The sequence below is a fragment of the Diabrotica virgifera genome, chromosome 1 (genome assembly GCF_917563875.1).
Source record: "Diabrotica virgifera virgifera chromosome 1, PGI_DIABVI_V3a".
NCBI lineage: Eukaryota > Metazoa > Arthropoda > Insecta > Coleoptera > Chrysomelidae > Diabrotica > Diabrotica virgifera.
In genome coordinates, this window is record NC_065443.1 from 234,688,971 (window position 1) to 234,716,072 (window position 27,102).

General features: G+C 33.0%; 1 protein-coding gene across 4 annotated transcripts in view; it reads left to right on the plus strand.

Annotated features, from left to right (window-relative positions):
- The window catches only part of LOC114333205 (potassium voltage-gated channel protein Shaker), a 935,813-nt gene that overhangs the window by 631,167 nt on the left and 277,544 nt on the right, over positions 1 to 27,102 (plus strand). For all 4 annotated transcript variants that reach the window (XR_007697398.1, XM_028283068.2, XM_028283062.2 and 1 more), the window contains exon 3: positions 7,709 to 7,986. Coding sequence is in view for 3 of the 4 variants with exons in the window: in XM_028283068.2 (XP_028138869.1) it covers positions 7,709 to 7,986 (278 nt within the window). In the remaining variant the exon portion in view is untranslated. The remainder of the gene's footprint in view (positions 1 to 7,708; positions 7,987 to 27,102) is intronic.

A 27,102-nucleotide genomic window follows, 5' to 3' on the forward strand; every position in this document is an offset into this window, starting at 1 on the left:
GATGCAGTCCACCGTTGCCGTTGTGCTTCCCTTGTAAACACCTATTTTATAAATTTGCTGCATGAATTAGGGGCGCATGCGCTCCCACATATGTGCGCGATGTTCTGCACGTTGTTCCCGATGGGTTTTCCTTTTATCTGTTTTTCGATGTTTTATTTTGAATCCGGAAAATCGGAAAATGTCCATTATAGTATATACATGGGAACAATGGTCTGAATAATAGCAGCATACTAGAAAGTAAAACTAAAATATGTTATACAATGTAAACTAAAAGTTAATACTATTGGATTTAGATATGTAATGACTATTTAAGATTTACTACTCGGTAAATACGAGGATTGTTCAATTGAAACACATCTTTGGCTCAGGAAAAAATTATTGTTAAATCATCATCATCAGGGCTTTGAATTTCGGATGTAATGTTTGACTTGGCTTTCGTTGCAAGTTTCTTCCACTCATTTCGATATGTGCAGAGTTCCCTCTGGTTCTGGTCTAGTTTCTGACTTACAGAATTTTGATATCTCTCATGACCTGGTCCTCCCATCTCTCTCTGGGTCTTCCCCTTGGTCTTTCAGTTTCTGGTTTTCATCTGGTGATCTTCTTAATCAGAAGGACGTTTTTCCTTCTCTCTATGTGTCCCAGCCATCTCAGCATCTACGCTTTAATAAATCTAACAACATCTTCTCCCTTCATTATGTCTCTAAGTTTATGGTCCATTCTTCTTCTCATTTCTCCGTTGTCCATTTTTATCGGGCCCATAATCCATCAGAGCATTTTCCTTTCGAATATTCTCAATTTTTCTTCATCTTTTTCGGCGAGACACATTGTCTTAGCTGCGTACGTAACTACTGGTTTGATTGCAACTCTGTATATTTTCAGTTTTGTATTTCTGTTAAATATATCTACAAATAATTAGCAATAAGGTACGTGTCCATACAAGGGTGATCCGCGCTCGGTGTAGCAGCTCCACATAGTGGATACGTTGGTGATCGCCGCTCGGCGCTCACCAACGCATCTATGGACAAATCCTATACTCACTCTAATATTTTCTGAAATTTCATGAATTAAATTCGATCATTTTCTGTAATCAAGGCTTCCACACATGCTACATTTGTCTGTCGATGCATTACTCAATGCACCTGGTCGGGGCTTATCATTCATCTCCTGTCTTCCACTCTTAAATTTTTGACAATATTCGTTGACTGGTGGAGACGTAAAATATGTGTTTCGATACCTTACTTGCATTCGTATTATTTACCAATGATTTCCCACCTTCTGAGCACTATGGCACTATATTTGGACGGATTGTTAACAATAAACGCTAATTTTAAGTCACATTACTTAAAATAAGAGTCCAATACAAATGATAGAAACTGTTCAATGTGACGTTAACAAACATAACTAACATTGTAGAACGTCAGTTACGTGATCACAATTGTTTCCAAGGCCAAATATGCGATATATTTCTGTAAGAATTAAATAGAATTAAATCTAATAATATACCATTATGGCAAATATATTATATTACTATGACAGAGCTATAATATAACCAATGAACCAAGCCAAAAAATACTATGACATTCTCAATGCCTTTCTTAGAAAATCACTAAATATGGCTCATTAGATATCCAAAAATAAAAGTCATATAAGAATAACTTGCAACTCATTACTTTACAAGTATAATAGTTCATGTACAAACATAATTGTGACTGGTAGACAGTAGTTATCTTGTTTCATAGTAAACGTTACATGAACATATTTACTGGCATTTGCTTTCAGACGCCAATTTTTTTGTCATCAGTCTTGTATTTTATCTAGAGCGATTTGTAAGCCTCTAGAGACAGCTTCAGACCTGGTGATGTGTTATGTAACGCTATAATAACAGTGTCATCAGCATATTATGTTGTATCTAGAGTTCATATGCTTTAAGGTAGATCGGCATTAAATAGGAAGTACATAATTGGCCAGTTTCGTGTACCCAGATAAGATTTGATCATTTCATCGAAGAGGTATGTTAAGCTTTCTTTAATTTTTAGAATAAGGCTTTATACTATAGTTTATCAAATGCCTTACTTATATCAAGAAAGGCTGGACTACAGTATATTTTGCCTTCTAGATAATTGCTGATCTTTTCTACAGCACGAATAATTTGTTCAACAGTGCCATGTTTATTTCAAAAATCAAATAACGGTTAGATGTGGTGTATAAGTTTTAGTGCCAGTAGGTTGAGATAATTCTAATTGTATTTCAGTAGCTTTTACTGGATCAGCATCTAAGGACAAAATTGAAGCATTATTTGTAAATGTAGTTATAAGTGTGTTATCAGTTGGAGGGACATCAGCTGTAAATAATACATAAAGGGATGGTCCAAGCGCTGCCCTGTGCTACTTTTGCAGTTATTTTATGGTAATCATATATTTAATCACCGATTTTAACTTGGAATTTACTCTAGTAAAGATACAGTAATCCTAGGCGCCAGATTTTGTCAAAAGCTTGATGTGTGTCAAGAGATCCTAAGGAACTCATTTTTACCTTCCATACTTTCTTTGATTTTATTGACGCTGTGGCACTGTTGAACTGTAGACCCTAAATTTGAAATAGTGTAATAAGATAAAATTGTATAACTACCATTTTTTAATAGAAGTATTTCAATTTTTTTGATATCGTTGGTAGTAATAGTATCTGCGTGAAAGAGTATCTCAGGAAGAAAGAGGTTTCTATAGAGGGTTACGCTATCTTGTACAAATTTTTCTCCTTCTAGTAATCTAGGAGCTCTAAATAAAATTATTGCAGATATCATTTTCAACGAAAATACACTGACCCGCAAACGTAACTGGACACGTGAAATTCCATAGTTTGCTCCTTTTAGTTTTCTTAAATCACCCTGTATCATAATTAAATTATACTTATTATAATATAAGTTGTGATTTTTCGTTCGTTTCTCATTTTGAACAGATTAAAAACTTATTATCTGTAACTGGAAAAAAGTTTTTGTTAAGGTGCCTTCGATTAATCGAGTATATACTTAAAATAATGCTTGCTAAATTGATTATGTTCCTGTTTGGTATATGACGGCTACTTTTTCGGGTAAGAACAACAACACAGTTTTGTTTTTAATAACAAAGAGTAATTTGTAATGAGGACAGAGACAAACTGTTGCTCTTCATAACGATGGGCGTTCCATTTAATATATCGAAGATATGCTTCGCCTTTCGCGAAGAACAGTAATATACGATGCTTTAAAAAGATTTCGAGAAATTGGTTCCTAAAGAAGACACGTACAAGGAAGACCATGGTCAACAAACACCGTGCAAGATCGGTTTCTTCAAGTGCCTCGAGAGCTGACAGTTACTGTTACAGCTTTGATTAGGAGACTGACAGATGTTTGTGGTACCATAGTTTCACCTTACACCGTACGTCTAACATTAAGTGAAAAAAAAATGTATCATCTTAGTACCTGCTACAGGTCCTTTGTTTGACGCAGCTCATCGTAGACAACGCTTGGAATTGTTTAGTTACATGCAAACTGGGATATGGAAGATTGGAGAAAGGTTCTGTTTAAAGACGAATCTCGCTTTACGAGATATTTACATAATAGTCGCCAAAGAGGGTGGAGAAGGCGTCGAGAAAGCTATAGCCAATATTTCTTAACTCCTAGATTACAGTTTATTGGTGGAGGTATAATGATGTGGAGCGGCATTTCTTTGGAGGCACATAGAGATAATGACATATGCATATACATTCAGTGTTAGACCAATAGTGAAATATGCGTCAGAAACAATACCCGATACATCCACAACGCAAAGATTACTGGAAACGTCAGATATGAGAGTACTGAGACGAATTACAGGAAATACGCTAAGAAATCTAAAGAGGAGTGAAGACATTAGAAGACAATGTAACATACAGTTTATAAACGAATGGACACTAAATGAAAAAAATAATGGGATGCCCACATAATCAGAATGGGGGAGGCACGTGTGGTCAAAATAGCAAGAGATAAATCACCAATCGGTAGAAGAAGTATCGGCCGACCGCGCAAAAGATGGAGTGACAACCTTCCATAGAGGTATCAATCCGCCAATGAACAAGCAGAGTTGCTTATAAAGAGTAAGAAGAAGAAGCGCATAAAAATCTGGTATGGTAGGGACAGGTGGCCCTAATGCTTATGCGTACATTCAGGATTCATTATCATCATGATCATTTGGCTCTACAACTCTATGTGAGTCTTGGGCGCGTTTACTATTTTGCTCCATTGTTGTCGGTCCTGAGCAGCTATTTCCCATTGATGTACTCCCATTTTGCGTAGATCACAGTCAGGATTGTCTGGAAGAAATGTATTATCTTATAGGCATTTTGTAGGTGAAAATTTCTCCTAATATAGGATAATGCTCGGGCCCACATAGCTACGGTAACAATGCAATACTTGAAAGATATTGGTATTTGATAGAGGATTTATGGGACAACTTGGAAAGAGTTGTTTTACAAAATTATGGTGAGTTTGAAACTGTGGTTACAGTGTGGAAACAGTGAAAACAAATATCGCAAAACGAAATTGCTGTTCATTTTTGGTCCTTATTCTTGTGATAGAACCATAACAGGTTCAGAATACTGGACACTTTTGCAGTTAATTTACAGGAGTTAACACCACCTTTAATTTTTTTCTTTAACTGTTTTCTGTTTGTACAGCAATATTAATTTTAAAATGAAAATTATTTTCCTAATTTCTGCATATTAATGGTCAATATTGCATCGGCATTAAAACACTGTAACAAAAGACTGTAAATTATATGGGTGGTTCCATTTAAAAATATAAAATTTTAATTGACTGGTCCATCTAATATACATAACCAACATTTTGTTAGTATATCATACTAACAAAATTGTCACAGATATCTTTATGTATCCATACTAAACACGCGCCTGTATATGTCAGATATTTGTATTCAATCACCGGTAATTGTATACAATTACCAAGGACCAGCTGTAAAAGTAAGAAAAATGATGAAATGAAAACAACAAATTCCAATAGTCATTGAAGAAGTGTGATTTTTAGTGAACTGAATTAAAAACAACAGACATTTCGCTTAAACTGAATTGAGCTTTTTTGCCTGAATTAATACTACTACACTAACTTACTACTTGTTGTGTGGCAACTTGGAATGACACAACTTTTTATTTTTTTACATTTATTTGTTTTAAATTTAGTTTTGCAAGCACATCGCTGATAGCCTTGCCCACCCGCCCAAGACGTTTTTCTAACATACTCGCTCAACGAAATGTTTAGTTTTGGAACCATGTCTAGAAAAATGAATGATTCTTTGCAGATGGTAAATTGATTTCTGCTATGCAACTGTTGCAGTCGCCCTTCTTTACTACCAAATTCATATAATTCATTTTAAACACCCACAAAAACAGCCACACATTTCTAGAATCACTTCGTGCCCTGCCAACCTCTGGCACTCTTAATTTTAACGTATCACCGCCGTTGCCAGGAGGACATTCCAAGTTTGATGTTTTAAGCATTTTCTTTGCTTGCTTTTCAAGACCTTCCTTTCCAAATGTCCGTTCAATTGCAACAGAATCTCGCCTCTCTTAAATTTGATTAGAAAATAGTTTTTCTAGAATCACATTAGTTTCATTGACTGATGGTTTCTCAGGGTTTTATGGTTCTGGTCTTGTACTACTAGAAGCTCATTTGGTTTATCCACTTCTGCTTCTTCACGTTCTTCATAATCAGCACCTGACTGGGTTTCTTCTTCTTGGTTTTCTACTTTCAAATCTTCTTCAGTCGAAATATTTTCTAGATCGTCTTCTGGTAGTGATGAAGTTTTGAAACCAATTTTGGCAGGAACCCCAAACATTTCATACGGACTGCACTTGATGCCAGAAGGCATCAAAGAATTGTACAGATCGAAGACCCTCTGACACCTCTTTGTTTAGTTGCTTTCCATCCAGGAACTTAGTATATGTTCAATGTCTTTATTCGCACGAAAACCAGATCCTTTTAACTGACTGTCTTGGATTACCGTGCACTATCTTCAAATGTTTCCACATGGAGCAGAGTGCTTTCAACGGCCTTAACTGTAAAAAATTTGTTAAGTGGTCTTGGTACACAAAAATGAACTTTAATTAATTATATGCTTGGCCTTTCATATCTCTTTGACATCTATTATTCATTTCTTTTTAACAGTATAGGTTTAACTACTAAACCTTTTTTGGCAACTTTAGATTTTTTCTGGCAAGTTTCACACAGATCCAAATAGATCGTTATAATGATCATTATAATCTGAATTTCTTACTTTTACCAAGATCCTCTGGGAAATGTATACAATTACCGGTAAAAGTAAGAAATAAAGTGTTTTTAAAGAATATTTCCTACATTTACCGTTGACACTGGTAATTGTATACAATTACCGGTAATTGTATACAATTACCAGATTATCTACGTTTACCGTAACATATTTATGAACAAGAATTGGGAATAACTCCATAATATTTACCGTTTTTAATAAAATAGGATCATAAATGAATAACCATTTTCAATTTCGTTGAAAAACGAAAACACAGCCGAACCATATTCTAGTCCAATCAGAGAGTGCTGTAAGCACCCCTACCGGTTTCTGGTTTCTACGCTGGGGTTTGTTTTGGTTGGATCAGAGAGAGCAGCATATGTGCCTCCTGATGAGAGACTAATAAGTTTCAAAACCGGTAGGGGTGCTTGCAGCACTCTCTGATTGGACTAGAATATGGTTCGGCTATGTTTTCGTTTTGCAACGAAATTGAAAATTGTTATTCATTTTTGATTTACATTTACTCTGTGTGGAGTATGATGGGAACCATTCTCGTTGGAACTTTACCGCGCTGAGCAGATGGGAGTGAATTGTAAATTGTAGAATTCCCCCATCTTCCTTAGTCTCAGTATCCGTATGGCTTGCAAATTGTAGAAGCCTCGGAGGTGTAACCAGAGAAGGTTCCCATTATTTTCATTCTGGTGGGGTGTAGAATAGCATTATGTTGTTTTATATGCCATTAGAGTGAAAACTTAGTCTTTTTGCTAGCAGTTGCCGCTAATTTCGTTCGCTGCAATCCGGGACTGCACGCTGGGGTTTGTTTTGGTTGGATCAGTGAGAGCAGTATATGTGCCTCCTGATGAGAGACTAATAAGTTTCGAAACCGGTAGGGGTGCTTGCAGCACTCTCTGATTGGACTAGAATATGGTTCGGCTGTGTTTTCGTTTTGCAACGAAATTGAAAATGGTTATTCATTTTTGATTTACATTTACTCTGTGTGGAATATGAAGGGAACCATTCTCGTTGGAACTTTACCGCGCTGAGCAGATGGGACGTGAATTGTAAATTGTAGAATTCTCTCATCTTCCTTAGTCTCAGCATCCGTATGGCTTGCAAATTGTAGAAGCCTCGGAGGTGTAACCAGAGAAGTTTCCCATTATTTTCATTCTGGTGGGGTGTAGAATAGCATGTTGTTTTATATGCCATTAGAGTGAAAACTTAGGCTTTTTAAATAGGTTCATGCTGATTTGCACATGATTCTCCTTTATATCAACAGGTTAAGCTATTCCTAACATCTTTGAGATCCAATATATCATAATTACTGATTTCATTCGTGTTTAATTGAATATTTCATTCATGTTTAATCAGTTTTGACGTGATTGATAATTTGATTTAATATCTGATTTGTTTTTTAGGTCAGCGGCCTCCGGTTCGAGACACAACTGAGGACGCTTAACCAATTTCCCGATACTCTACTGGGTGATCCAGCACGTCGTATCCGTTATTTCGACCCTCTACGAAATGAATACTTCTTTGACAGAAATCGCCCCTCCTTCGACGCCATCCTTTACTATTACCAGAGCGGGGGCCGGTTACGAAGGCCGGTCAACGTCCCGCTCGACGTATTTTCCGAAGAAATCAAATTCTACGAACTGGGGGAGTTGGCCATCAACAAGTTTCGGGAAGATGAAGGGTTAGTATTCACAAATTAAATTTTTTAAATAATAAATGATTATTTCGTTGTGAACCGAAACAAGAGCCGTCTTACTATAGTTAGTTCAGAGAGCGCCACAAGTACTCTAACTAGTTTCTACCCTTATTAGGGTTTCCTCAGAGAGCGCATATTTGATTCTCTCTGAATTAAAGCTTCACGATACGATACAATATCGATACTTTTTAGGTATTGAGTATTGTATTGGTTATGCCAATGAAGTATCGTATCGAGTATCGATATCGGCAATACTTTCTTATAAAAATATCGTATTGATATTGATTTCGATACTATATCGATACAATACTCGATAAAATATCGACATAAAAAGCTGAGCTGTGTAGGCCCTTTATGCCCACTTTTGCATCCTTGGCAAATGGACATTATTCTAAAGATATTACGAATATTGCTTATAACTTATATGTATAATCTTATAAAGATTAAATATGGCTGAAAGCTTCTTTGAAAGTCGACAAATACTTACTAACTCTGTATTGTTTAAAAACTACTTTTGAAAATATAGGGAAATCCCCGGAGATTCAGAATAAATCGCAATTCAGTATTTGTTAGAAATTATTTTTGAGTCATCATCACTTACTTCCATAATATTGCTACAAATGCCACATGATATAAACAGTGGAATTATAACATTTACTCACTCTCAAGAATTTCAAGTTCGTGCACTCAAGTGTAAAATATTATAACAGCTGATGCTTGGGTTGCAGATCACTTATAATTTTATGTAATAATAATTATGATCTAAATACCCATTCCACCAAATACAAATAATCAAACAACTGTGGCTTTTTTTTATCGATATCGATATTTTCAATAATATCGAGGCAAGCGTATCGACAATATAAAAGTATTGTATTGATTTAAGATAATGAGTATCGTATCGACATAAATCTTGCTAATAGGCTATTGATTATATTCAAAATAAAATAGCTAAAAGGAACTACAACGTTAACGGGGTTTTATTATTTCATATGGTCAATGAACATCTCTATATGAAAAAACCGCGGAGTGCTACCATTTAAAGGGGTGCGTTTTTGAGAAATGGGTGAATTAGTACCTGGGCACAGGTTACATTAAGGTAAGATCTGTGCACTTTTGGTACAAACATTTCTACATAAAAATTGTTCCTGGTTAAATTCCTATCTAAATATATTTTTTTTTAAGTCAAAGATACTTTTTTTTACAAAAATATATTCAAAAGAAAGAGCACAAAGAAACCCAAAAGAAAGAAATTTTGTTTTTTGTCCCATAACTTTTGTCCACGAGGATATAGGTATAGACATTGCTTTACATAAAATAAATCTACATATTTCTTCTTTAAAATGTTGTTTAGTAGAGATAATTAGGATTTATAGTTTTCGAAATATGATTTTTCAAAGTTCGCCACTCACAGCAATTTTGGGCAATTTTCCTTGTTATTTCGCAAATATTGTTCTGTAACTTTTTTCTACGTAACTTTAGGTATATGCAATGGTACACGTAATAGCAATAGAAATCAATTACCTTTAAAATGGTCTACTGCATAACGTTGTACGACTTGTTTTGAAGAGATTATGGTTTTTCAAGGTTTTATACTTTTAACGATTTTTTATAATATAATATAAAAATAAAATAATATTATTATATAATATATTATATATTATATAATATTATATTATATAGTATATATAATATAATATTATATTATATATTGTATATTATACAGGGTGTCCCGAAAAGATTGGTCATAAATTATACCACAGATTCTGGGGTCAAAAATAGGTTGATTGAACCTCACTTACCTATATACAATAGTGCACACAAAAAAAGTTACAGCCCTTTGAAGTTACAAAATGAAAATCGATTTTTTTTTATATATCGAAAACTCTCAGAGATTTTTTATTGAAAATTGACATGTGGCATTTTTACGACAGCAATATCTTACAAAAAAAATTAAGTAAAATTTGTGCACCCCATACAAATTTTATGGGGGTTTTGTTCCCTTAAACCCCCCCAAACTTTTGTGTACGTTCCAATTAAATTATTATTATGGCACTATTAGTTAAACACATTATTTTTAAAACTTTTTTCCCTCTTAGTACTTTTTCGATAAGCCAGTGTTTATCGAGATATTTTGAATATTTGTCGAATCCACCACATATTTGTATATGGTTAAGTACGGTTATAGAGACCTGTTAATAATCTGAAAATTTATTTATAATTTACATTTTTAGGTATATTTTGAAAAAGAAGCTACATCTCGATAAAAGGTGACTTATGAACAAAAGACTAAGAGACAAAAGTTTTAAAAACACTGTGTTTAACTAATGGTACCACAATAATAGTTTAATTGGAACGTACACAAACATTAGGGGGGTTTAAAGGAACAAAACCCCCATAAAATTTTTACGTAAATATATTGAAAAAGAAGCCGCATCTCAATAAAAACTGGCTTATCGAAAAAATACTAAGAGGCGAAAAAGTTTTAAAAACGTTGTGTTTAACTAATGGTACCACAATAATGAATTAATTGGAACGTACACAAAAGTTTGGGGGGGTTTAAGGGAACAAAATCCCCATAAATTTTTTATGGGGTGGACACATTTCACTATAATTTTGTTTTAAGATGTTCCTGATATAAAAATTATACATATCCATTTTCAATAAAAAATCTCTAATAGTTTTCGATATATTGAAAAAAATCGATTTTCATTTTGTAACTTCAAAGGGCTGTAACTTTTTTTGTGAGCATATTTGTACTAAGGTAAGTTAGGTTCAATCGAACTATTTTTGACCCCAGAATGTGTGGTATAATTTATGACCATTCTTTTCGGGACACCCTGATGCATAATATACTATATTTATATTGCTCAATAAAGAGGGCTTACTTTCTGTTCTTTAAAATGGTGTATCATCTATATTTAAATATGTAATGGAAACCGAGTGATTTTTTGATATTTTTTTACCTGTATTATTTAAAATTATTTCTTTTACAAAAATTACATAAAAATTAGTCTTAAAAAACATCACCTTAGTTAAAATTATTTAAAGTTGACAATTAAAAAATTTTCAAAATCAAAGTCCACCTCTTCGTTAGCATTAGCTTCAATATCTTCCTCTGACACCTCAGTTATCTTAGAGTTCCCACAATTAGTACCCATGCACATGAACCTTTTGCAGAATATTGAACAACTAATTCCTATCTTCCTACAACCGCAGTTTTTTGTACATCCTTTGGTACATTTACATGCTATTTTTTCAAGCAAAGCTTGTGGTGCAGGAACTTTGACAGTTAATATTGGAATTAATTCATATTTTGAAGTTTGCCTGGCCGAGTCAAGTGGATCCAAATATTACCTATAAAAATAAGATTCAGTCATAACACACAATCACATAAAAAAATTATAATGAGGAATTTAAAAAATAATCCTAAAATCAAAAATCGTTGCAATTACTTATTACATTTTGAAAAAACATATGTTATTCAAAAGTAATCCTAGAATTTTTTATAATACACCATTTTAAAGTAAACAGAATAAGCTTTATTTATTATATAATATATACCTAAATCAAAAAAAAGTTATTATGGGAACTTTAAAAAATATTCGTAAAAAATATAAATACTCCATTAAAATGTTACATTTTTTAAGCCGTATTTGTTAGAGGAGTCAATTTTATTCCTTTAATGTGTAGGGGGATCAGTAGAAGCTTAAGTTCAAGTTTTTGGGGTCTCCACCCTTGTCCCCCGGCCGCCATCTTGAAAATTGTGTGCAAAGGGGTTTCCCGCTATATCTCGTAAATTACCAACCCTACGGAAAATCTAATTAAACATAAAATGTAGCAAATTAAATTTTCTACAATTTTATTTCTATTACCTTTTATCGTCAAGTGACCAACAAAAAAGATATAAACAAAAATATGTAAAAAATTTTTAATAAGTTTCCTTTTGGAGGTTATAACTTTTTTTCGGCTCATTTTAAAATAAAATAACATTACAGCAATTTCGTAGAGGGTTTTTCAGCCAACAATTTCCACTATAAATTTGTTTAATTCTATTTATTTATATAGGTTTTACGGCGCTCCACACTTGACCAGATTCTTGAATGCTCATAGGAATATAATAAAAACAAAAGTTAGGCTTACTTTTCTATCTATATACATTTTTTATTCATACAATTTATTATGATTTTAACATTCCTATGCTATTAATAATCTGTTTTTGACCTTTCACCCCACTATAAAACTTATAACCCTAAGCATATATAGAAACGGCCCAAGAAGTCCTTTGAGGACAAATTCGCCGGTTCAGAAGAAGAATGACGCAACCGCATATTGCAAAATTCCTAAGAAGAGCAAAACAGGAATATTTGATATCAAAATCATAAAGTATGATCAAAATTAGCCATTCACCACACCGTGGTCAGGACCTCGAGATATAAGCGTTTTTTGGGGTGTGCCGCTTGTTTATGAAGTAATATAACTTTTTTCCTATTGTATATTTTGGCTTACAATTTTCCAAAAAAACTTCTTCATGAATTATATTTTATTTTTGTGTTGGTTAAAATTATAAATTAAAATGTTTGTCACTCAACTTTTTTAAGTAAACGTGAAACTAACGAAATATCATGACAAAATGTTTAAAAACTAACAACTCCTTTTTAAATAATTTTAAATAGTTAGGACAAATTCCATTGTTATCTACATACTTCAAAGATTACACAGTAATTTTCAAAGGGAAATATTTACAGCGACCAAAGATACAGCGAGGTAAATTTGAAAAATCATCAAAATTGATTTTCGGCATTTTTGTATAAAATTTGATTTTTGAACATGTTCCACCAAATCTAGATAAAAATAAACTTCATATTCGGATTCAGCGACCTCAAAAACATAAAAATGGACCAAAATTGGTCATTCACCTTAAATTTGATTTTCGTGGTCGGTAGATAGAAAAGTATTTTTTTTATTGTATTCCTATGAGAATTCGAGAATCTGGTCAAGATTGGAGCGCTATAAAACCTAGATAATAAATAAAATTACACAACTTGATAGCGAAAATTGTTAATTGAAAAATCTTCTACAAAATCGCTATGATGTTATTTTATTGTGAAATGAACGGGAAAAAAGTTATAACCTCCAAAAGGAAACTTCTTACAAAATTTTCTCATATTTTATTTATAACTTTTTTGTTGGTCACTTGACGATAAAAAGTAATAGATATAAAATTGTAGAAAATTTAATTTGCTACATTTTATGAGTAATTAAATTTTCTGTAGCATTGCTAATTTAGGAGATACAGCGCGAAAGCCTTTTGCACCCCTTTTTCCAATATGGCGGCCGGGGGACAAGGGCGGCGACCCCAAAAACTTGAACTTAAGCTTCTACTGAACCATCCTACACATTAAAAAAAATTTTTGACTCCTCTAAGAAATGCAACCTAAATGTAACATTTTAATGGACTAAAAAACTCGTTAAAAGTATGAAGTCTTGAAAAAGATAACCTCTTTAAAAGAAGTCGTACAACGTTATACTGTAGACCATTTAAAAGGTAATTTATTTTTATTCCTATTACGTGTACCATTGCATATACCTAAAGTTACGTAGAAAAAAGTTACAGAACAATATTTGCGAAATAACAGGGAAAATTGCCCAAAATTGCTGTGAGTGGCGAACTTTGAAAAATCATATTTCGAAAACTGTAAATCCTAATGACCTCTACCAAACATCATTTTAAATACAAAATATGTAAGTTTTTTTTCTGTGAAGCAATGTCTATACCTATATCCCCGTGGACAAAAGTTATGGGACAAAAAACAAAATTTCTTTTTTTGGGTTTCTTTGTGCTTTTTCTTTTGAATATATTTTTGTAAAAAAAGTATCTTTGACTTTAAAAAGTTATATTTAGATAGGAAATTTAACCAGGAACAATTTTTATGTAGATGTGTTTGTATCAAAAGTGCATAGAACTCACCCCAATGTAACCTGTGCCCAGGGACTAATTCACCCATTTCTCAAAAACGCACCCCTTTAAATGGTAGCACTTCGCGGTATTTTCATATATAGAGATTCATTGACCATATGAAATAATAAAACTCCGTTAATGTTGTAGTTCCTTTCTATAGTACTTAATCAATAGCCTATAAGGTATGTATTGTATCGGTATCGTATTGGTTTTCGATACGATATCAATCTGAACAACTAAAATTCCGGCCGCCAGTCTCGGTCCACAAACGAAAGATCATGATGACATGAATGCCGTGGCGGCGTCTACTAAATACGAAAAAAGTTTTACTTTCAATAATAACAATATTGAAAATAAAACATTATCAGAACAAATCTTCCGGTTACACCATTCGCGGCTTCTAAAATTTGCAAGCAAACGAATTGCCAGAGCTAAAAAGGCCGAGAGAGATCTATCAGGTTGCATCTCACTGCCCGGCTCTCCAGCACGGTAAAATTCCAACAAAGATTAGTTCCCAATACTCAGAATAGGAGTGGAACTAATAAAAGTAATAAATAATAATTTCGTTGTGAACCAAAACAAAAGCCGTCGTACTATAGTTAGTTCAGAGAGCGCCAAAAGCACTCTAACCTGTTTCTACCCTTTTTGGGATTTCTTCAGAGAGCGCATATTTGATTCTCTCTGAACAGCTAAACGAGCAGCTATTGGAGCAGCCGCCAATAAGGTACGGATAGCTGTGATGATAGCCAACCTCCGATAGGAGAATGAACTACAAGAAGAAGAATAACAGCTAAAATTCAGGCTGCCAGCCTCGGTCCACAAAGGAAAGATCATGATGACGTGGATGCCGTGACGGCATCTGCTAAATACGACTATTTAAATACGAAAACTAAATAATATAGAAGATAATATATGGATAAAATATGAAGAATGTAATTCTCCGATCAGCATATCTCCCATTATGATAGTCTGGAAAACCATCACTAAGAGAGTTGTTAAGACAGCTAGTGCGATATTGCAACAAGAATGGAGTGTATAATAGTCAAACGACAAATCAAAACCCTGCTGGTGATGAACCTTTTTTCCAGTGATTTACCGAGGTACCAACAGATGCTTCTATCACCAACGAACCATGCTTCGGATAAGGGACCCCGCAGAAACCTTATGGATAATGGTTCTCTGTCAAATGCTCTGAAACTTTGGGTTCTGGTAGTCCCTGATGTGTAGAACAAAGGACCCAATGGGCGCATAGCTCCAAAAAATCATGGTTTTAAGATATAAGCCTCTGAAATTATAGGTACAGTGAGGACGTTTGAGTTGGAATAAATTCATTTTCTCGAGAATGGGCGACTCTGGAGATAAATTAAAAATAAGGTCGATTTTTATTTTTAAATTATAATTTTTTTGGCATATATATCATACTAGTGACGTCATCCATCTGGGCGTGATGGCGCAATCGATGATTTTTTTAAATAAGAATAGGGGTCGTGTGTTAGCTTATTTGAAGGGTTATTCAATTCTATATTCAATAATATAAACATTAACATAATTATTTATACAGGGTGCCCAAAAAATGTTTTTGAATTAAATTAATTGAGACAAAAAGAAGAATGTATATAATTTATTTAATTCGAAATACATTTTACTGTTACAGAAAACAGAAAAAAATGTTTATTTGATAAATAAATATTGTTTTTCGCTTAAGTTCAATATTAAAGCTGCCACCCACCTGCCTCTTAGCAGTTTGAACATTTAATTTAAGCGAAAAGCAATGTTAATTTTTCAAGTTAATATTTTTTATGTTTTCTGACAGCAGTAAAATGTATTTCGAATTAAATAAATTATATACATTCTTCTTTTTGTCTTAATTAATTTATTTCAAAAAAAATTTAGGCACCCTGTATAAATAATTATATTAATGTTTATATTAGTGAATAGAGAATTAAATAACCTTTCAAATAAGCTATCACACGACCCCTTTTGCTTAAACTAAATGTTAAAACTGCTAAGAGGGAGGTGGGTAGCAGCTGTAATATTGAATTTAAGCGAAAAACAATATTTATTTATCAAATAAACATTTTTTCCTGATTTAGGACAACAGTAAAATGTATTTCGAATTAAATAAATTATATACATTCTTCTTTTTGTTTCAATTAATTTAACTAAAATTTTTTTTTTGACACCCTGTATAAATAATATTGTTATTGTATATATTATTGAATAGAGAATTTAATAACTTTTCAAATGAGCTATCGCACGAGCCCTATTCTTATTTAAAAAAAATCATCGATTGCGCCATCACGCCCAGATGGATGACGTCACTAGTATGATATATATGCCAAAAGATTATAATTTAAAAATAAAAATCGACCTGATTTGTAATTCATCTCCAGAGTCGCCCATTCTCGAGAAAATGAATTTATTCCAACTCAAACGTCGTCACTGTACCTATAACTTCAGAGGCTTTTATATCTTAAAACCATGATTTTTTGAAGCTATGCGCCCATTGAGTCTTTTGCTCTACACATCAAGGACTACCACAACCCAAAGTTTCAGAGAATTTGACAGAGAGCCATTTCCCATAAGGTTTCTGCGGGGTCCTTTAATAATTTTCAACTGGAAAATGGATGCAACTATTCCAGATGACACAAATGGTAGCAAAAAATTCAATATTCCAACAAATCTTGGATTTGATGCTACTGAATCTTGTTTAATATTTTGATAAAATAGTTCAGAAGGCAATCAGCGATTTGTTGTTATATTTGTAAATATTTTTGTATATTTGTATATACACCTTTATGAATTTGCATTTAACTATAATCGTTATTTATGATATATGTAAGTGTTAAAAGTACAATTTTAAGGCACGCATGTGAAGGTTTGCAGAATGAACGAAGCGAGTTCTGCAATTCACATGAGTGCCTTAAAAATGTACTTTTAACACGTATATCATACAATATTTTTTCTACAAACGTGTTAAAAATGCAATAATACAGTTTAAATTAAATTCATAACCTTTTAAAAAACCTTTAAAGTTTAAGTAACTGGGAACCTGGCTATGTGAAGACTGGATGTCGGATATGGAAATTAAATGTCGGATAAAAGAGCCAGAAGTGCATTCATGAAATTCAGAAACGTCTTTACGAACTCTGATTTTGACCTAAACCTAAGACTAAGATTCACAAAATGCTATATATGGTCGGTGCTCCTATATGGTATGGAAGGATGGACTTTAAAAATAAACACAATGAATAAGCTAGAGGCATTTGAGATGTGGATCTATCGACAAATCCTTAAAGTTCCCTGGACCGCAAGAATAACAAATGAAGAAATCCTGAGAAGAATTGGTACAGAACGGGAACTGATGTGCACAATTAAACAGAGAAAAACGGCATACCTGGGGCACCTAATTAGAAATGAAAGATACCAGTTTCTGTAAACCTTAATTGAAGGAAAGATCGAAGGAAGAAGAGGAGTGGGCAGGAAGAAAATTTCATGGCTCCGTAATGTCAAATAATGGACAGGACTATAAAACATAGGAGACCTAATACATACTGCAAGGGATAGAGAAAAATGGTCAAACGTGATCGCGAACATCCATTGGTGGATTGCATAAGAAGAAGAAGAAGAAAAAACCTTTAATACATTGAAAGGAGATAGTTCTAAATTGCATCGTATATTACGGACCTTAGCAACCGTTTTTAAATAACCATTCGACTGGAATTTCAGTTATTTCTACTCATTCCTCCTTAACCATGGAAAATGGTAAAACTGCAGTGCAAGAAATTATTTTTTCAAATTGCGCAAACTGTACCATTAATATAAATATTTTCACGTTTGCTTTCAAAATTTGACATTTCACTTTTAACTGCAGTGCCTTAAAAATTTTAAAGCACCCAGTGCTTTAAAGTGACATTTTTAAGGCACTTATGGAGTGCTAAAAATTGCATTTTTACCACGTTTGTAGAAAAACTATTACTTATTCTATAATTAAACTATTCTTATTCCTTAATATTGCAGTATTTATTTTACACGATATATTTACGTGTAGTCAAATATTTACCCCAAGTGTACTTAGTTATAATATATTAATATAGCTGGTGAAATCATTAAAATGTTTTAATAGTTTACATTTAAGAATTTATTTTAGCAAGTTGTATTTTATTGCTTGTACAAACTATCTGGAACCATATATGTATATTTTACATCAGTTAAGATAATTTCGAACGACCAGAAGTATGTTGAATTGATAACTTTCAGCGAAAATGTAAAACAATCGTCTCCATTAAATTTATTTATTCTGGCTATTAGCTATTAACAGCTGAAATAAATATCTTTTCTTGTGAATGATTAGGTAATCATTGGTGGAAATGAATTAGTACTATGGAATGAAAGAGGCGACAGACTATTCCAGTTCTCTCAAGCACATAACATAATTATTGTTATGAATACGTGGTTTAAACTAACAGCATGCAGATTATAAACGTGGAAACTGTCACCATAAAGAACTATAATAAAAAAATTTCATGAGAAATCAGATAGACTACATAATGATTAATCAAAGATATCGAAATAGTATAATAAGTACAAAAATATATTCTAGCGAAGATATTACCACCGACCATACCTTGCTTGCACCCAAATTTAAAAATTAACTGAAACGAATCAAAAAAAAGAAAGAAGCAAATCCCCGCATGAACAAACGATAGCACGACATTAATCCTTAAATACTGACGTAATTGTTTCAGGACTTAGACTCTGACATGCCGTATGTCATACCATTGACTATTCTCCTTTGTTTTCAATATTAATTTGTTTTATATCACTGTAGTTTTTACATCAACTACGGAATGATTCATCAAACTGCTGTAGAATAAAATACTTCTCCAAACACTATAAACCATATTTTTTCAAGAAAATTATGAACGCATGTATAATATTAAAAAAATGGTGGAGGTTTTTACAAAATCCTTTATAAACTGAATAATTACAAAGAACTTGAGTATTGGTAATTAAAAATAGTAAAATGATGTTGATAGCAGTTAGATAGATCAACTGAATGAACTTTCTGCCATAATAATAGCGAAAGAATACACTGGACTGCTTTTAACTATAGAAACGTAAACAATGACATGCGGTACGGGATACCGCAATAAAACTTTGCGTCAATGTAGCTCAAAGACTAAACTATACTATTTAAACGAGCAGGTATATTTACACTATAACATTCATTAAAATAGGACGGCTGCGTTGGATGGGACATGTAGAAAGAATGGAAGAAGGCGAAATACCAAACAAAATATTCAAACAGATGCCAGTAGGAAAAAGAACAAGAGGAAGACCGAAGCTGAGATATTTAGAACAAATAGAAAATGATATAAAAACCTTAAAAATAAAAAACTGGAGAAAAAAAGCACGAAACAGATCAGAGTGGAGAAGAATCCTGGAACAGGCCAAGACCCAGAAAGGGCTGTCGAGCCAATGATGATGATATTTACACTACATCTCTTGAGGGTACACAGATGGTGTTCTAGGAATATTTTATAAAACACGTTTTACAACAAAATATATTTTCGGTGCGGTATTGCATACTGCATTTCAGTGGTTAAGGGTTAATCAAGAATGTCGAAAATGTAAGAATAGAAATACGAAAAGTGGAGAGAGAGAAGAACCAAATATGCCTGAAAAGTTGAAATATGCCTGAAAAAGTTTGAACTAAAAACCATATTTAAACTAACTGAAAACAGTCTCTAAAACACAAATCGACAGGCAAAAACCATGAATACCTGTTGAAATATTAGAAGTTATTAAATTGAGAAGACATCACAAGAATTAGATAACAATAAATTTAAATAAATAAACAAACAAGTAAGAAGAAAGTTAGTGGAGAAAAAGGAGAGGTGGATTACAGACATATTTAAAGAGATAGAAGATTTACATAAGAAGCCCTATGAAAATCTTCTTCACAAGCAGATAAGGAAATAACTGTAAATAGAAATAATAAGCAGTGTGACATACTAAAAAACATGGTTAATAGGGTCCCGGCAATATTGGAAGAAACAAATTACAAATGAAAAATATATAATAAATTTATTCTCAGACAACATCAGAAGTAACTTACCCACTCTAACGTCACAAATAAAATACGCATTTGTGTGGTCGGCGGACAAAAGCAGACAAGTCAATTTTTGAGAATTTTTTTTTATTTATTAAAATCATCTAAAAAAACATTATCTACCACTGGACTGGAATAAAACAGACAAGTCAAATGGTATACCTCTGGTTCCATATCAAATAGTGATCTTTTCCATACTTTAAATTTTATTCATTTTAGAGATGAACTCAACCAATCAAGTACTTTTATCTGGTTTAGATAGGCCTGTTCCTAACCAAAACATTTGACTTATCTGATTAGGTACATTTGTGGATTTATCCAGATCCAGTTATCAGTGAAATGCTCACTAGCGAAGAAATTGACCGAGTCATGAAAAAAGAATATCATGTAAATGATTCATTTAATTTGTGTTTTGGGTATTGCTTACATTGTGTTTCTCACGTTTATTATCTCTTTCAATGTTTTGGTTAATAATAAAATACTGTGTATAATGTGTAGTAAGCACATTTCACCAAAATATTCATTAAAAGCTAAATACATACACAAAATCAATACCTAGATATTCTGTTTGACAGTTTCGAAATTTTTAACAGGGCAGGGCAGGGGAAACTATGTGTATAACTCTTCAACAAAAACACTTTTAGAGGAAGTGAAGTGATGTTTTTTATTTTAATAAATGCAGATATGCTTTTTGTTGCACATTTAATGTAATTTTATTGTACTGAAAGAGACTCTTATCCTATCCAAATTTATTCATAGGAATTTAAAAACTTAACCTTGGATTTAAAAAGCCAAAACTTGATACATGTTTTACCTGCAATAAATTTATTATGCAATTAGAGATTTGTACAAATGACCAGAATGAAAAACTCTTCAGATCACAAGTCCCACCAAATAGAAGCTTATCAAGCGTATGATGAAAAAGAAGAGATGAGAGATACAGAAACAGCCAAAACTGTTCCACATTTAAGAACATACACTTTCGACCTTAATGGTGCTTACTAACTCAGATCTAAAATCATTAGTTGCATTTTATAAGATTTATCTGTGGACGTTTAATTTGATGGTTCATGATAACAGTACAAGTAAAGCTGTTTTTTACATGTAGTATGAATCTCTTGCAGGTAGAGGGGCAAATCAGATAGCATCTTGTCTGTATAAAACCTGCAAACGATCGTACCACATGAGACAAAACATGTAATTTATTATTCAGACACATATGGGGGGGGGGGGGGCAAAACCCAAAACCGTAACTCTACGGAAACTACGAGGGGCAAAACTGATGAAAACAGTGACTGATGGAAAAAACTGATGAAAAAAAAAAAAAGCGGTGACCAAATGATTACATATCAACGAAGAAAAAACAAAATTTACTCAGGGTAAATACATAACATGAAAACAACAAAAGGAATCCAATATAAATTTGAAGAAGTTCGAAGGTTTGAATACTTAGGAAGTATTTTCACAAGGGACTCTAATATCCAAGAAGAAATACGTAGAAGAATTATGTCAGGTAACCATGATGTATATGCTCTCAACAGGCTGTTGAAAAGCAAAAATATATCCCGAGAAGCAAAGTTAAGAACCTTCTTCTTCTTCAAGTGCCGTCTCCTAATCGGAGGTTGGATATCATCATCACTATCTTTACTCTATCCACCGCTGCTCTAAAGAGTTCTATAGAACTGCATCTAAACCAGTCCCTTAAATTCTTTAACCATGACACTCTCCTTCTTCCTATACTCCTTCCGCCTCTTATCTTTCCCTGTATTATCAGTCTTAGCATTTCATATCGCGGTCCCCTCATTACGTGTCCCAGATATTGTAACTTTCTTATTTTTATTGTGTTTATTATTTCGCATTCTTTACCCATTTCTCGCAGTACTTCCGTGTTCGTTTTCCTCTGTGTCCATGCTATTCTAAGCATTCTTCTGTAACACCACATTTCAAATGACTGTAGCTTATTTATGTGTTCTTGCTTTACTTGCTGTTAAGAACCTAAAAAACCGTAATAATCCAATCGTAACCGTCATGCATCTGAGACATGGACTATATGAAAAAAACAGCAAGAAATGCTATTAGTTTGGAAGCGAAAGGTTCTGCGCAAAATCTTTGGTGGGAAGAACGTAAACGGTCAATGGATGCGAAAAACAAACAAGGAGCTATCAGAGCTTTATCAAGAACCTAATATACTAGCAGTAAAATGAGCTCAAAGAATTAGATGGCTGGGTCACGTCCACAGAATGAGTTCAGCGAGAGTCCCAAAAATCTAGTGCGTCGGCAGGAAGAAGGAGAAGGGGAAGACCGAAGTCAAGATGGAGCCATAAGGTCAAAGAAGACATGACGAGACTTAACATAACAACTGGAAAAGAAACGCTAACGATAAGCGAGAATGGAAGAGAATAGTAAACCAAGCCATTGGCCTGCTAGGCCTGTAGTGCTCATATATTATTATTATTATCCAGATTTAGCCATACGGCTCACACTCCCTCTTAGGGGAAAATTGACTCATCCCAGATACCTATGGTATCAAAAGGGTTGAGCTGTGGTGGGACTCTTTCCGTGTTATCGAGCCCTTGGTGACTTGGAATGCAGGTGTATCTCCCAAAAATTTTCGTACACTTGTGGGCATCGCGAGTAGTACAGCTTTCTGCATAGTCTTGTAAAGATGTTCATTCAGACCCAGCTTTTTTATGCTTTCGAGGAGATTATTATTATTATTAATATATATTAATATTTATGTTTTTTAATCTTAAGTTTTCACTTCATTTGTGCCTTATAAGTTAAGTCAATAAAGAAAGATTTACCTACGTTGACAAGTCAATCAAAATCCAAAATATTTAACATTTATGATTTTTTTATTTTGTACTCCAATAGAGGTATTTTATATACATAATTTTAATTAATAAAAGCCACATTTATTTATACGTTTAATTTTAAAATAGTTTTTCGCTTCCTGAAAAACTCAAATTTCGACTTGTCTGCTTTTGTCCGCCGACCACACAAATATGAAAACGGGAGAAGGAACTGGTCGCGATAACATACACACTGACATTGTAAAGCTCTTAGAAGAAGACAACTGATATTTCTGTACAAAAATGTTGTTGGGTCAGAAAAAATGGATCAGAGTTGTTAGACACATTCCTAAATAACATAAACAAAGTAATTATAAAACGCAGAAATGATAAAGAAGAGATGCAGAATAAAATTAACATGGAAGTGGAATATAATAATATACTACCTTTCCTTGATGTTTTAATCTTAAAGAAGGTTGCTGGATATGAAACTCAAGTATAAAGAAAACCAACACGCACAAACAGATATCTAAATTTCAAATCAAATCACAACGTAAATGTTAAAAGAGATCATTAAGTCCGCGTACAGGGTTGTACTTGTTTACTTGTTCTCGCATCTGTTGTTGAATCTGAAACAAAAATGTTGTATAAAATGGGCGATAAAATTTATTGGAGTTATTGTATCATGGACATTTTTTGGTCAGCTGAAACTATAAATTTTCTATTAGATAAATATCCAGCGCATATATTAAATAAATAAAGAGGTAACCTAGCGCTGTCCATCAGAGCCGAAATTACCAGTCCTAACGAAAATTCATTCTTACAGGAAAAACAACTATGTATTTAACATCTCTTTTATTAAAAAATGATTATCCTTTGTCGTTTACAAATAAGGAATTGTCCAGAATGGACCGAATGGAACAGAAAAACTTAGAACGGGATCCTATAGCATTCACAAGAAATAATAGAAGGAAAATATCAATACCATCAATACCATAATATTATATAAACGAACTATCCGAGAAACTTAAAACAATAGGAAATAAACTCAACATTTCAACAACAAACACATTGAAATATATTTTTTCTAAAACTGTACGTAACAATGAACAAGAAAGAACAGAGAATTGTATTTATAAAATACATTCTCAGAAACATTAAGACCATATGTACATATATATAAAACGTTAGAATTAGTGAACATATAATACAGTAAAACGTTACACTAAGTCTTCTATTAAAAATAGAGAATTTAATGGATCTCAAATATGTAAGCAGGCATGGGACAAAGAACATAGAGTTCAATGGAAAGACTCAAGTATAGTCTTGAAAGAAACAGATGGCAAGCGGCTCTAGTTATGTTAAATGAAACCCATTGTGTCGCGAATTCCTCGTCAGAATTCAAAAGGATGAGGTAACCCATAATAAAAGAGGAAATGAATAGAAAGAGAATACTACGATTAGTAAATCAATAACATATCGAGAAAACAGCATTTACACACACCCAAACTTATATGGCATCATCTGATATTTCTTATTATTTCGGGCGAATTTAAAAAAACGATCACACGAAGTCAAAAAATATTTATTTTAAAGCAATTAATTAACAAATACATCACCATTAAATAAAACAATAAAGTATTTAACAAACAAATTGAATCTAGTTGTTTTACAGTCAATAGCATAACAATGTTCAATGTAAAGCGAATAGTGTTTAAAATGTTTTTATTTTTTTTTTCTTTTTCTTGGTAGTCAGTGCACGCTTCAATGCAAGCTTCAGTTTGCGTGGGCATGCTCCTAATCAAATTATCAACATTTTGTTGTGGTAGGTTGCTCCATCCTTCAAGAGCAGCTTGTACTAGCCGTGCGGTGTTTTGTGGATTATCCCGGCGAGCTCTAAATTTTCTTTTAGCCATGTCCCACAAATACTCTATAGGATGAGCAATCGGATGAGCAAGCAGGTCATTCCAAACAAGGAATACCTTCTGCTTCAATGATGTCTCTAGTCAATCTAATAGTATGTGGAGAGTGGAGGTCCATCATCATGCAAGAAAATTAAATTTTCTCCCGTTGCACCTTTCCAGAGTCTAACTACAGTTAGGCTCTGGAAGCCTAACATACCTGTGAGCAGTTAAGGTTGATTAATTGAAAACTAAAGGAGTTTTTTTACGGATCACAATTCCTCTCCAGAACATTACACTTCCCCTTGTATATTTGTGAACAGAACTGACAGTTGTCGTTCTTGCTTGTCTTCCTCTACCTCTAAGTACACGATTTCGTGGGTCATCTGATTTTTCACAAATCCTGACTTTTTCTCAAAATAGCACATTTTGTCAATTTCCAATATTCCAGTTTTGGTGGTGAAGACACCAATTTAGGCGATCAATCTTGTGCTGCCTGGATAACTCGGGAACCCATCACTGTCTCCTGCTGTATACTTCTTAGCACGAACTCATCTTCTTATAGTTTCAACTGAAAGAGTTACACCTGTAGCTTCCAAAGCTGCCTTTGGAGCTACAGGTGAGAAATGGTTGAGTCTCTTCCAGCTGATTGGGCAATTAAACGATCGTGGTGAACCGTTATTACTTTTTGGTGACTCTCCCTTGGTTTATTTTTGAGCTTTCTTAGTCCTGTTACCTAGCATAGGTTTTAGAGAGAACGCCCAGTGTTACGTCTAGCTCTACAGCTATGTCCCTCTGAGAACATTACTTGGTCCACAAGACCAATAATCTTTCCCCGTTGTAAGTACTTAAACCCCATATGACGCACATTTTCGTTTTTGGACGCAAAAGTTAGTTTATTTATTTGCGTTTAATTTGCAACCCAAGCAAATAACCTATACCTTACCGAGCTGTACTATTTGATTGTCTTATAGATTTGTTTATTTTCAATAAAAACCTATATTTTTCACAATATTAACAAGTTTTTTCAACAGAAATAAATATTAGTTAGAAATACAAGGTGATTCCATATAAGTTTTTGTGTGTGTAGGTATATTTTAGTATTATTTGTATATTTATGCATTCTTAATATTACCTACCTATTTATATTTTAATATAACATACATAAGTCAAAGTTTGTTGTTAATTTTGAGAGTAAACTGAATGCAAGACCAAATAGTTACCATGCCAGGATAGTATCATGAGGTTTTTTCCTAGTTTGTCGTCGTGATTTACTATGGAATCACTAACACGAGATACTATCACTATTTCATGTGGTTGTCTTTTTAAAAGACAAATCACATGCTATGCTTTTTTTGACAAATATTCTTAACTTAAAGTTGATTTCACGTAATCGTCAAACTATCTCACATTAAACCTCAGGAAAGTAATTCATAAATAGTGGCAATATCATTTTAAAGTCGTCTACTTTAAAATGTATAGTATATTTCTGAATTGCCGATATGAATGAGTTAGATTAAATTAAATTATTAGAAGAATTTTTTTACTAAGCAACATAAACAAAATTTGTTTAATTTATTAATATTTTATATTTAGAAAACTACTTCCGAAGTGGAAGTCGAAACGTCAATAAATTTAAATTTTAACTTAGTTTGTGGCTTATTTCCCAATAAAATAGTAAATTATGTTCTAAACTTTTAGCTTCAATACCATACAAGTGCGATAACCATTATGGTATTATTTATGTTTGTATATTATTAATAATATGTAATAGACCAGGGCGGATCTGTTTTGAGGTGGATGTGAGAGGAGGCATTCGGATTTTTGCAGATAAAGTTAGGTGACAATTTCAATAATTATAATTGATCTATGCTCCTTCTCTAATATGTCCAGAACATTAATAAAACAATAACAAAAAAAATATGTAAAAATTTCGAGAAGTATCGATTTCTCTCTACTTTATTTGCTTATAACTTTAAAACGATTAATTTTCGAACAAAGTCGTAGCAAAGGAAAATAAAGATAATTGAATTTTGTATAATATACGACTGATAGAATAGAAAATAAGGGGGCAAAAAAGACTGTTTTTATTCAATGTTTTTCGACCACTTTGGTTGCAATTAGAAGCTTCATAATTCGCCTAAAAAATTCTTACAACATACTTAAACCGTCCACCAAATTTTATTAAAATCGACCTAATACATTTTGCATAATAATTTTGCAATCTAAATTTTTTTAAAAAAGTTCAAATTTTTTAAAAACTTTTTGAACAAAAAGTGGACCATTTAGTTTGCTAATTTTTTTTACATATAAAGAAGTTCTCTACCTATC